The sequence below is a fragment of the Sphaeramia orbicularis genome, chromosome 5, assembly GCF_902148855.1.
Source record: "Sphaeramia orbicularis chromosome 5, fSphaOr1.1, whole genome shotgun sequence".
In the NCBI taxonomy this organism is placed as follows: domain Eukaryota; kingdom Metazoa; phylum Chordata; class Actinopteri; order Kurtiformes; family Apogonidae; genus Sphaeramia; species Sphaeramia orbicularis.
The window spans coordinates 52429015-52442971 of record NC_043961.1 but is presented as its reverse complement, the minus strand read 5'-3'; the positions used below and the strand labels follow the sequence as shown (position 1 = coordinate 52442971).

The 13957-nt window shown below is 37.7% G+C and overlaps 1 protein-coding gene across 3 annotated transcripts in view; it reads left to right on the top strand.

Moving 5' to 3' along the window:
* Positions 1-4416, top strand: part of igfn1.4 (immunoglobulin like and fibronectin type III domain containing 1, tandem duplicate 4) — a 30197-nt gene extending 25781 nt beyond the window's left edge. For all 3 annotated transcript variants that reach the window (XM_030133307.1, XM_030133306.1, XM_030133305.1), the window contains 3 exons: positions 172-468; positions 3391-3717; positions 3813-4416. In XM_030133307.1, the coding sequence (XP_029989167.1) occupies positions 172-468; positions 3391-3717; positions 3813-3817 (629 nt within the window). In that variant the 3' untranslated portion in view covers positions 3818-4416. The remainder of the gene's footprint in view (positions 1-171; positions 469-3390; positions 3718-3812) is intronic.
* The last annotated feature ends 9541 nt before the right edge of the window (positions 4417-13957 follow it).

Sequence of the window (13957 nt, the reverse complement as noted above, 5' to 3'; positions counted from 1 at the left end):
CATCACACATACCTTTAATATATCGGATCGGAGATGGTGTATCAAGATGCATATCATATCGGCCTTACAGTTAAGATTCCGAACCCTAGTCTAAACTAATACATTTGTTTAATTACTGGTTTCTTTCTCTCTCCACAACACAATCAACATTTTCCTTTTACTTGTGACTAGATGAACCCAAGAGTCCAGGGCCAGTGGAGCTGGAGCAAACAGTCCATGGCAGAGTGTTAGTATCATGGGCTCCCTCTCCCGACCAAGAACTTGATGACCGTTTGTATTACGTGGTGTCTCAGCGCGACTCCAACAACAGACTGTGGAAGACTGTGGCAGACCGCCTCTCCACCACCACATACACAGCCAATAACATTCTTCCTGGGACAGAATACCATTTTCGAGTCTATGCCAAGAACGATATGGGCCTCTCAGATCCCTCTCAGTCACCCACATGGGGTGTCAACAGCAATAGAGGTGGGTTATTAACTTTTATATTAGGATAAACCGAACTGCATACTGCACATGATAGTTCAAGTGCTATTTTATTGGTTCAGATGTTGACTGTCTATTAAAACTGCACTGTGGTCAAATGACACAGTTGTTTATTTTCAGTCACCTGGTTCCACTAGACTGTGTTTGTTTTGTGGAATAAAACTAACCTCAATAATGTCTAAGCATCAAATACTGTATGTTTTGATGTTATACCTGCTATAGTAACAATAATCTGTGCCAAATCCCTGACCAATCACAGTCAAGTACTCTAACACAGCATACCCTAAAAGACACAGTCACATCTCTTCACAAGTGAACAGTGCTGTGCAAGTTACTCCCAAACTGTAATACATTACAGATTACTTGTTACTGTTAGTTAAAAGTAGTGCTGTCAAACTATAACAATTTTTAATCAGATTAATCAAAGTGTTGCTGTGGATTAATTTCGAAATTTTGCATGAGCAAACAGACTCAAGAAAGAAGGGAATATATATGCACATAACGTGTTTATTAAACACCTTCAACAGTTTCAACTAAACAACCTGAAACAGCTGTTCCGTCATGTTTTTTTGTACTCAAATTTCCCATCCAGAGGGCCAATGTGCTGTTTAGCGTCTTCCATATTTATTGGTGGGTTCTGCTGCCTGTCACTACTGGATCAACTGCTCATTTGTGCATGCGCAACAGTAACTCTACTTGATCAGACTGCCCAAAATGCTTTGTTCAGTCATTCTGCGCTGCAGACGGGTGTATTGTGTTAAAATGTTTAATCAGATTAATCATGATGATGGATTAATCTGCATTAACGTGTTAAGTTTGACAACCCTAGTTAAAAGTAATTCCTTACCTTACAATATTACTGTCTCAGAATTGTAATGTGTAATGATTCCTGTATTACTTTTGAGTTACATGCGGACTGTCGTTATAAATGGTGCACACACCGTAGAACCCCCCCCTTCAAAGTCAAATAATAACCCCAAGAGATAGTAGAGCCTTGGGACGCATAAATTTGCACCTCTAAGTACATGTGGACGGATAGCTCGGTAAGTAATGCTACGGTCTCCGATGTTCGAATCCCAGGAGGAACACTTGCATTTTTTTCAACATTTTACATGTTCAAACAGGAGACGCTGTGCAGAGGACGCCAGTAGATAAATCCACAATTGATGAAGAATTCTAACTAGTCATAGAAACGTTAGTTTACCTTGTCATTGCTGATCACAGGGATCATGCTAACTAGCTTCTTGAAAGCAGGGTTAGACTTAGTAATGAGCATACGTCCATGTGGCCAGTGTACTGTCTTCTGCCATCTTCACACATTGGCTGAACACCAACAGGAAATAGAACTTAACAGACACATTTTTGATTCCTTAAGGTCTCACGGTCTTGCTGTTTTTTGTTGTTTTTCTTCACTGGAGCAATTAAATTATGGGTAAAAAGTGTGTTGCACCACAAGTGCTATTAAACATTCATTACTGAAAATTAATTAGTAATGCCTTACTCTACTGCGTTACAGCAAAAGTGACGTGTTACTCCCAACACTGCAAGTGAAGCCAAAATACCTCGATTTCTGCAAGCTGGACCAGTACAGATCACAGGTTCCACTCATTTCTTGTTATTCAATGGGACTTTCGTTGAACTAAAAGCTCCAAGTACATATCCAATTCATTTTCCCATAGGTAATTTCTGCCCTTCTACTTGGATTTCTTTCTTGGGAGTAATTTATGATCAAATTGCATCTCTTTAATTAGTTTGTTTTTAATAGGGTATTTAATGTCATAAATATGGATGATTGGTCCCTATAATGACCAGTCCTGATCCAAGAACTCTCAAGCATCCAGCTAGAAACTAATCAGCAAACCAATCAGGCAGCTAGCCTTAGGACTTGATGTCCCTGTGTCTCTACTGCAAAGAATCTGGATCCAAATTGCTTCACATGAATTCGGAGTCTTCTAACTGCAGGATTTGGCTTCATTTTTGCACAGCTGGAGGACATGGTGCCCATCTTTATAAATCTGTATAAAGCAACAATTTGATTTTAAGCCAATGGTGGGTCTGACATTTGCTTGATTACTTTGTTTTCCTGTTCTTTTGTTCATAACCACTAGCATGATAGCCAACATCCTAACCGATAGCCTGCCAATCATCATCACGACTGAACTCACTTTACATAAATGAACTTCTGTACACAACATGAGTCATTCAGATAAGACACTAACAACTACTTAGCAGCATACTGAGACTTCACTCAGATGACATGGCAAAGCTGTTGCCAGTGAGGGAGCTAATACATAACAACCGGTAAACATCGACCACCAGCATTGATGACTGTCATCTTATTTGCTAGTGGGAGTCAGAAAAGCAAATGTTTGCCTCATAAATCAGTGAATCCCTGGTGTTTACCCCTCAGCCAGCTTTAGGTCGAAGGGGTATTGTCATAGTTTTGTTGTCAGTCTGTCTGTCTGTCTATCCATTTAACAACATAATCGCATTATCTGAAGAATGCATTGACATATCTGCACCAAACTTATACTGTGGATGCATCTTGGCATGGAACAGAAACCTAGTGAAAATAGGTCACCTTGACCTACTTTTTCAAGGTCAAAAAACCTTGTGCACTTATAATATCTGAGTACTTTCAAATATAAATATGTATGTAAAAAGTTTTACACAAAGACAGTCTAATCTAAATTATAGGGCAGTAACTTTCAACAGAATCTTACACTATATTTGGCCAAGGGGTATTAAAAGTACACAGCACGTTATGTTTATTAGTGCTGTATGTAATCACTTTGTTCTTGTCCTTGTCCAATGATAGTCAAGCTGACACTGTTTCAGTTAAAGTAGCAATAACACAATCCATTTTATAAACTAACTAATTTCCCCTCTTTGATTTTTCTTAAGTTCCAATTGCAACAAATGGAGTAAATTCTGTGGACATCAACTTTGAGAGGCCTCCGTCCATCTTGGTCCCTCTGAAAGTTCACACACCACCTAAGGGTTACCAACTCTATATGACGTGTGCTGTGCGAGGATGCCCCACCCCCACCGTCTCCTGGTTCCTCAACGACATCTGCATCAACTCTGATAAAAACTATTATATAACCAACTCATTTGGTGTGTGCTCCTTATATATTCTCAGAGTCAGACAAAAGGACAGCGGTGAATATAAAGTTGTTGCCTTTAACTCTTTGGGCCAAGCAGAATGCTCCACTAAACTTATTGTTAGAGGTAAGATGAACTTAAGAGGCCATTTCATTTATAAAGGTATGTTTGATACTATATTCTTACAAGAAATATTTTGCTTTGCTCCTTTTCCTCCACAGATTAAAGTAACAGCTCTTTTCTTCTTGCTGAGATTCTCTGGAGAAACGAATACAATCTGGAGAATGAATGAAGAAGGATCTTGTTTCCATGGAGAATGAGCTGAAATTGTTTGCTTTTGCTAAAATCTGCTGGTAAAATCATTTTAAAAGGTCTAAACAACACCATATTTCTTTGAAATGCTATTGATTGATGCTATTGATTTAGGAATGTGAACAGCATGAGGAAAGAGATGAATAAAATGGCAAATTCATCTGTCAGTTTTTCTTTTCAGAAAATCATTAGGACAAAACTCTTATGACTGCAATAAATCAACAAATTAAATGCTGTGTACTCGTCTCTTTAATCTGTGAATCTACCATTACTACAGCTTTTCATAAATGTTTGCACACACTTTCTGAATCTTTAGCTCATTTTCTCAAAAGTCTAAAACAAAATGCAAATCTGTAGAAAAAGTAAACAACTGCTTCAAATTTGATTTTATCGCTCTCCAAAATGTTTTTCTTTCTCTGCAATAGAATGAAAAACATGCTGTCATATGAATAAATCTTTCTACCAACCAAAACATCAACACATAACACCACTATGAATAGCTCAGTGGGTTATTGCTTTTACATTTTCAGTGTATACTATAATGAGCTGGAATATTACAAATTAAACTTAGTTGTGGAAGTAAAATAACAGCAAAATGTATAGAAATTAATACAGTTCAATACAGTAACAAGAACACAGTGTTCCATAGTACACTGAAACACTTGTATTTAAAGCAGCGTATGACTTTCATCACATTTTTTTTTTTCAGATTTGTAAATACTGAGTGATAGCCTAATTATCACTAATCCATTAGTCTTTCTGTGCTCACACACCTGAATCACTTCCCTCACGGTGAATAACTTCGAAGATGACTCCATCATAAACACAGTCCACTTGTTTATATAACAAACCAAAATGTCACTCAGGCCTTTTCGGAAATTTTGTAGCGAAGTGCATTGTGGGAATGGCTACCAAGCGAAAGCCGTTTCTCACAGATTCAACAAGAAAACGAGCCACAGTTTCAGTCCACCAGGGTTGTTTTAAAGAATGAGTATAGTCGGTGGATGGAGATAAAGGCGACATTTGGGTTCAGCACTCACGAAGAGACAGCCACATTGCTGCTACATGGAATTCCTATTCCCACAATGCACTTTGCAAACAAAATTTCCGAAAAGGCCCGAGTAACGTTTTGGTTTGTTATGTAAACAAGCGGACTGTGTTTATGATAGAGTTATCTTTGAAGTTATTTACTGTGAGGGAAGTTATTCAGGTGCATAAGCACGGAAAGACTAATGGATTAGTGATAATTAGGCTATCACTCAGGTTTTACAAATTAGAAAAAAAAATAGTGATGAAAGTCATAAACTTCTTTAAGAAGGAAATCAGGGAAAGCATTCAGTACACCAGAGGGGAATATGTGAATGTGCATTATTTTTCCAAACCTCTGAACACACACAGACAAACAAATGCAAAAAATGATCAGACTATTATAGTCTGGCCACAGCACCTCATCTCCATCATAAGTGATGTTCTCCCAGGCTAAACAGCAGGAAAAGATTCTTCTAGAGAGACTGATTGAATCGCCAAAAGCCCCACGTCAACTTCACAACATCCTCAGTTGCCTGGAGAGGAGACATGTGTCCAAGGAGATGGCAGTTGTATACATCAACAAGGCAAATGACATTTTCAGTTAGATTTAGAAATGACTAATGTTCATGGACTATGGTGAGAAGTACCGAACAATAAATCGAAGTTGGTCAGTCCAGTGGAAAACATACCTGAACTGAATGAGGATGCCACGTAATGTGTCTGGGAACATGGTGATAAAGATACTGGCAAAGGTTGGGGTGGTGATTGAGAATTAGCCTGGCCAGTCATCCGTCTTTCTCAATGAGAAATCCGTCTGGAATCGCGAGGCTTGAATCCAAGTATGAAGGCGGGACTAACAGGCGCCAAGTAAACCAATCCCTGATATGTAATTATAATTATCACCATGGTTGTTATTGTTTATATTATTGATATTTTGTTGTGAGGGTCTTTGCCACTGTCTTCTCCCCCCCCACCCACCCCCCTTCTCCATGTCAGGTCCAGCATCAAAATGTGGTTCAACAAAAGTCATAATAAAAACAATAGAATATCAAGGGGAGCCTCATATACTTTATGAAGTTTCCCTTGGCAAATCAAATTAGTTCAGCACCAAACGGCAGCCAGACTACCATTCTGCTGTTATGATGCTGGACGAGACAAGTTAAAAAACACACACACAAAAAAAAAAAAAACAATCCCAGATAACCCGTTGTCAGGGAAACTTAAGAATACAGGGTGTAATCTGTAATTCTATCCTTATTTTTAAATCAAGTAAACAACCGACAACAGTTATAAAGAGATGTGCGGACTCAGGACTGACTTTGACTTGTGACAAACAGAAGTTGGTGTGTATGACGCACTGCAAAACACCCGCCCACCAGACTTACGGTTGGTTTGGTATAGAATAGATTGTGCTTATTTCACAGCGACTGGCCCAATTCCAGACTGTTTTCTCAGTACTGGATACACTGAGAAAACCGGATGACTGGCCAGACTAATGGAGTATGTCTCACTGGCTAACACTTTCCCATTCCCTTCATGCTGTCCGAAAACATTCACGACGACACACTGGCCAATAATGTTCAGTCTCCGTCCCGTTCTTTTGGCTTGATGAAAGGCAGCCTCATCAGTAAAAATACAAATGTGCTTAGCGGCTGCATCAGGCGGCTCCAAAACTCAGACAATATGAGAAATAGATCTAGAGCAGTCAATATAGTGAAGCACAATAAACAGTGCTGTAATACATCAACATAACGTGTCTGAACAGTGCTGGTAATAAATTCACATTATAGTACTTAGCTGCACTGTTCTTAAATTGTCTTGATATTTGCTAAATGGCCCATTGTAGACTTGTTTCATCCAGATTCAGTTGTGCTGTAATACATGATCCAGCGTAGACAAGTCCCTCCGTCTGAATATTACTGAATATGGCGCTATCTGCAGTTACATCGTTTAGTATTTCTTGCGGTCTAATTTAGTCCATTTACCACCACCATGTTCACAGTAGCAGCCTCCGGTTTTAGTATGAACAGCGGGGGGCTTCCACAGCAGCCCGGTCATCTTTCAGAGGATAATCTTTTCCTTTTTTTCCAATATGAAGTCTTTCCATTACTGCAACATTGGCTAATGATCACTAACTATGATAGGCCTACTCAGAGGTCAGATCACAGTGGTTCCAGTTGGGTTGAACTCTCTGCTCAGCCTCCACTGTGGTTCTGATCCATCTGATACAATTGTCCTCCTCGTACGCACTGTGTGTTGAATGTCTTGCTTGGCCCCTCTTGAGATTTATTATTTTTTATTTTTGTGTTTGTTTGTTTGTTTTTTTGTCTTGTTTCAAGCCACATGTCTAAGGACAGGGGGTTTATTTACTGTACAGATAGTGAGGCCCGTTGAGACAGAGTTGTGAGTTATACGAACTGATTTATCTCCTCCTCCTCATTACTCTCCTAGCATTCTAGCTCTGCATGACCATGACATCTATTTTCCTCTAAAACAAGAAAACTATACTCATAATTAAATGAACAACTACAGTTTAAACACATTAGTAAATACAATTACTTGTGATTGGAATTACTATTTTAAAAGTTGAGAACTCTGTGTAGTGTATTACAAAAATTATAAACTTAATATCTGAAAAACAGATATTGAATAATGTGTGAATGACTAAGAAACAGTAATGAATGAAAATATTTTTTACAACAGATGTTTCCAGTCCAACATGTGTTTCCTGCAGCGTGTGGCTCCCACACCACACATACAGTACCACATTAAGCACCTATGGATCATGTGCACAATTTTATTACATTTCCATTTATATCCAGCTCAGCCACCCAGTAAATTGTCTGCAAGAAGACCTCCTGCTTAGTGCTTTTTACATCTACTGTCAAGTTACCACTGATAAGAGACCTTTCAGTCTGACCTTTCATAAATGGTGAAGAAGGTGACGTGTACATTTTCCCACATAACATACTACATCATACTGAAAGGATAATCAAACCAACCTGATTTCACTTCTGGTGCATGATGTCTGTGCCAACAATAAGTGGCATGAATTCACTGTAACCGTTCTGAGGTGACAATATCTACTGTATCTGATGGCATGAAGGTGACAGATGTGAGATAATTATGCACTGTCCCTACAGTGACATTTAAAAATGGAAATTTGGGTTTGAACTTGGGTTGCAAGTAATAGCTGAAAAACAAACAATACTAATCAGTTATTCACCTCATTTTTCAGGCAGAAATATCAACAGTTCAGAGGATGAAAGTGAAAACATGAAGATCTGTCCCAAATAATTAATTGAGCGGAAATTTCCATTTCTTGCTTTTTATCAACAAAGGTATCCATCAATTAGTCGTCAAAATAACTGTTTTCAGTCATAAAAACATCTAAGTGTAACCCAAAAGTGCAATATGAATAAAGTTTACTTACACCTGTAGATTCTCAAAGACCAGTAGCTGTTTACCTCAGTCCATCAGAGTCCTCTGGCGCAGGTATTCCATGAACTGTTTGATGACTGCGGTTCCATCCATTCTTTACCCTCCTGGTCTAATTTTCTTGTGTCATGGGGTCTCCATTTCAGCGTCTGTCTGGTGGTGGTGGTGAATCCATCGTCTTTCGCTGATCCTCTTCTTCCACAGGTTGTTGACCTGTTCACTGGCAGAGATAGGAGTTTTATTGCCTACCGTTGCTCTAAGTATAGTTAGATATACACATATTAGTTGATTTTTTTAGAGGTACCAAACCAGTGGGTAAGAAACTCTGCTCTGATTTTTTTTTTTTCAGGTTACAAGGTTTTGCTACAGCCCGAGTTGAAAAAGACATATTGTGTTGTGACTTTATGGGACAACACTAATGCCTGTAAAATCAGCTCCTTTCCAAATCAATTTGAGGTGATGATTGACTGATGTGTAGGTATTCTCTTCATGTAGAAGTGCTTACCTAATTTCCTCTGCCAGGTCAGAGGTGTTTGTGTTTATTTCCCACTCATGTCATCAGGCTTTTCTTGAAGTTATGTCACAGTCCCTTTATGAGGTCGGGGTGACTATTCAAACCGTTTAGATAAGTCACGCTAGTTTAACCTCTGACAATATGAAAGCCAAAAAGTTGTTCAGTGCTATGAGCACAACACACCGCCGCATCATGAGTAACCATCTTTTTATAATGCTACAGGTCCACTGTGACACAGCAAATACTGTCGGCATGCAGTGAGAATTCCTGTTAATATTTTTAAAGACTAATTGGAACGGCCAATTCGGTTATACCATCTGGAGATTATTTTACAGAATAAAAGGTCTCATGTTAATGTTTATTGGCCAGTAAAATCCACAGTATAGTGATCGTATTACTGGTGAACTTGTGAATCTGCCAATGAAGGGCTTTTGGTTAAACACTCACATGGGATATCCTAGCTTATATCTATTGTGGATCTATAAATCATAAAGTCTATGTAATATAATGTGTAACTAATGGCACTGACATTAATATATTGTGCTAGAATTCTTCCCTTTTATTCAATCCAACAGGGGGGAATTATGACATTAGTATGTGATGCTGCTGGTGTTTCTACATTGTCTGTGATGGAGGAAAATTGTTGACTGATACATCCAATAACAGATTGGATGAACAGTCATAATGTATTTCAAGTTCACACTGCAAAGCGATCACTTTCATAGGGGATGAGTAAGAAGAACCTTCACCCTTTACCACCGCTATAATATGGGTTTTTACCAACCACACTTCATCCATGTAAGGGTCATGCAATCCAAAATTTTATTACCGACTAAGAAGGGGCGTCACCTTAGAAATATCAGATAGTGAGAAGAGTTGAAGCTGAAGACGTATAGTTGAATGTAGACAGCGAAGAACTGAAAGGTAAGTCTGACTAACTTGTTTATTTTTTTCGTCTTATTTTATTAAATTTGTAATCAAAAATTTCAAATTGATTTGTCAGCTTTATCCAGGGCAATTTCAGCCAGTGAGTCATACTAGAAAAACTGAAATCAGCTAATTTTGACAAATCTATCATTAGTTTTTAGGTCCTTTTGAAACCTCATTATTCTTTGCACTCATTTTAAAGCCTCATCGACACAAGTGCCACTTACACTTAAAAGTTAGCCCTTATGAGAACAACTATAATGTGGTGAAAACCTGTGATATCTAGCAGCAAAAATGAAAAATATGAGTGTAGCTCTTGTGACTATCCAGTAATGCTGATGATAGCATAGGTCAGTGAGGAGTATGACCTGTCTCCCCATGTCTAACAGACAATATAGCAGGAGCCTCTGATCAGCTCACCACCAGACAATCAGACACGTAAAAGACGTAATCCAAATTTTATGTAGGGTTGTAGATATTCAAGGTCAGATATGATTTTTCACATTTATCAGTGTTCCTACGGTCCTAAAAATTAAAGAAGCATGTAAAAACCCTCATGGCTGTAATCTTGATTTACAGCTCATTTTGTTCTAATTAAAAGCCTCTCAGCCTGAAGACACTCAGAAAGTGACTAAACTAAGTGCAAGATTAAAAATACCCCGCATTAAGTGTTTCTGATCTTGATCATCCTCTTGTACTGACCTGAAGGACTTGTGAACCAAACCATCAAACTAGATCAAAGTCAACTGTAGTTCACTGCCAAGCCAAAGACCGAGGGCTTAAATAAAACTAATTTCACTTCGACCTCAGAGGGAAATTTTAGTTTTCGGATTCCTAATTAAAAGGCACGGCCTGTTTTTTTATTCGCTGACCAAAACGAAATAAATCAACATGGTCACTTTCTTTGCTATGACTTGCTGGTAGTTAACAACTTCATACCGAATCAGACACAGGATGCAAAACACACTTTTAAGAGTTTGGTTGCATAAAAGAGATTTACAGATACGTCCATCAGCTTAGCAGTTTGATACACAGACATTCTGGCTCTGTCTATGTTTGGATCCAAAGCAGTTAACTTGCTGGCACAGCTACTTGACTCCCCAGGCAGTTGGGCAGAGTCAGCCTCTAGGTGGGATTTCACATTCCTCATTTACAGTGTCCCAGCAGGCCAACTGTCTGCACGAGTCACGCAGAAGTTAAAGCATCCCCCCTTTGACAGGCTGATGTCATACTGAAATGTACATGATACACGAGGAGAAGGTCCGGGGCAGCTCTTCCCGACCTTTTCCAGCCCATGACCCCATATATAGGTCTGCCACGACCACACCAGTAACAGAAATGGGTCAAGTTGAGTCATGACCATAAATGGAGCTCAAAATAATTAATAGTTAATATTCATCCAGTTAGTGGAATGTAAATATGTCTGTTAACGGCACTCATCAGTTCTTCAATATATGACTTTCCCCTGAAAATTAAGTGTTTTTTGAAGAAAATGTACAATAATATTACACTATATGTACATACTGAATTGCTAACAGGGAGCTGGGCGAAAAAACCACAAGGACAAGTGTCATGACATAATTTTATACTGCCATAAATACCAGAGAAATAAATGTTTTTACTTCATCTTTAGGGTCAGTTTTGTTTACATCTTTATCTACGCTTGCAAAATGCTTCAGTTTGCTTTATTTACTTGATTTTTTTTTATCATTATACGTAATTGATGTCAAATATCTGTCACATTCTGACCATAAATAATAATTTTAAACCCCAACTAACCATCACTGACGAGGAAACAAAAATCAGGCTTTAAGCTTAAAAGTAAAAAAAGAAAAAAAAAAAAAAATATATATATATATATACATATATATATATATATATATATATATATATATATATATATATATATATATATATATATATACGACATTGATAGTGTTAATCATTGACATTTTTATCACAATATTTCTTATCAACAAGAATGGTACGTCCGACAAGCTGTATGTGTGAAGTGTTCCTGTGTCTGTATAGTGGATCTACATACTGACAGACTGTTATGTGTCAAACCAAAGGCTGAGAAAATCTGCTCTGAGGTCTGAACAGAAAAAAAACAATACAAAAAAAGAGCAAGAATGTTTAGTAAGTGTTGCTCAGGTTGATGAATCTTAAATGTTAATATAAAGCACCTGTCACTGTTTAAACGCTTGCTAACACTACCAGCCATTTCCCAGAAACAAAACGAATAAATGATGCGACTTAGCTGACATTATATGACAGCAAAATGTCAGGAGGATAAGTCTTTAAAGATCAAGAGCAGCTTTTCTGATTGACAGTTTGATGGTTTTGTTTGTTGAGTGTCTGACTTTTGAAAAGTGACTCTGACTGACATTAACAAATTAATGTATTCCTCCTTTTCCTTTGCCTTATAGCAATAAAAAGGACAACCATCAACTCAACAATGACTTCAAACCAGGACCCAAAAGCCACAGGTACACTGCGGTTATTATTGGATGCATTTTGTTGTGTGTTATGTTTGCTCCTTGTGCAAAAATGGGCTTATTGATATTCATATTTCTGTTTTTAATCAACATTTACTTCTATAAATGACAAATGAATAATAGCACAGAAATGAAGTTCTCTCTATATCGAGTAATAAATAACAAAATATATTTCCACTCACCACAAACACGATGTGACACCTTTTTTTAGCACTTGAAATAAAAGGAGCATTACGTGGGTATGTATGAAGGACATTTTATCAGAAACACTATCCCTAAGTGTCCGTAAAGCATTCACACTGTTTGTGGCTCAGAATGGTTTATGAAAGGGATATTGTGAGCATTACGCAGCCAACAAATTCTTCTTGAAGGTGTCCTGAAGTCTGCTGGGGTCCAAATCCTGCAGTATTTCAAGAGTGATTAGTATGCAGAAGCGAACGACTGACTGCTGTCCTACCAGACTTGGATTATGTGTGAATCAATGCTTGAGGAACAGGGTTACAAGAATCCTTCCTGCATTCAGATAAGAGTGTAAACCAGCCCCTTGAGACATGACACATACAGTTTGATGAATATTCAATACATTGCCCTCTAACTGGAGTATGACTGCTGCAGAGATGATGAATAATGGTAAACCTTAATGAAACTCAGGAAGTACTAAAAATGACTTTTTTCTCTTAAAAACATGTACTTTTTGTGACCTCCATATGTTATATTGTTCTGCTAGAGTAGACAGCAAAATAAAAAATAAAATACACAGTATAGAGGCCTGGCAGGATATTTTTTCAACTTCTAAAGTACATTTTCACTCAGGTTTATATCATTTAAGTTGGTGTTTATTATATTTTTAAAGAGCTAAGAAGTTGGGGGAGTATCTCTCGCTAAAATCTGACATTAAAATGGGCTTTAAAGGTTTAAAAAGTTGGTGTTTATGAGCAACAGGGACACTATGATTAGAGTTGATAAGAACAGCAACACATTTATTAGACTAAAAAGGTATCACATGAAGAAAAATGTCAGAAGATGGTGAAAACTGTGTAGTCATGTATGGATAAATAACACTTAAATGAAGCATAATTTCATTATAGTCAACAGAATTTGACACTAAACCATCAATAGTATTTAATAATTTTCCATGATTGTAACTGCCTTTTACGAAAAATGGTTTATTTCTTTGATTCACCACAGATTTATCAAATACATCTGTAATTCAAGGTCAAAAGCTTCCAATTATATTTAACTGTCATGGAGTTTAAACTCATCTGATCAACTAATACTTTAACAGCACCACATGATTTAACACCTTTTACTATTTTACATTTTACTACATACACACTGAGATACATCTGATTCACACAGCAGTATGGCAATGACTTGTCTGACCTTTCCATATTATGCAGCCGTCATGTTAAATATTTCAGGCCTCACTGTGAATGATCCAGCTCTGAGTCACTAAAAAGCATGCTTCTTGCGTTGAAAAGCGACCAACAGATGGTGGGTCGGAGTCTGTAATTTCAACAGGTGTTGTGTGAACTTGTTGTCCCATTATGTGAGTCACCCAGATGAAATACTGCAAAAAATATTTCCTTCATATTTCTTTTTCTGTCCTCGACACAACACATTACGGGACTATTAACCGTCAAGGTCT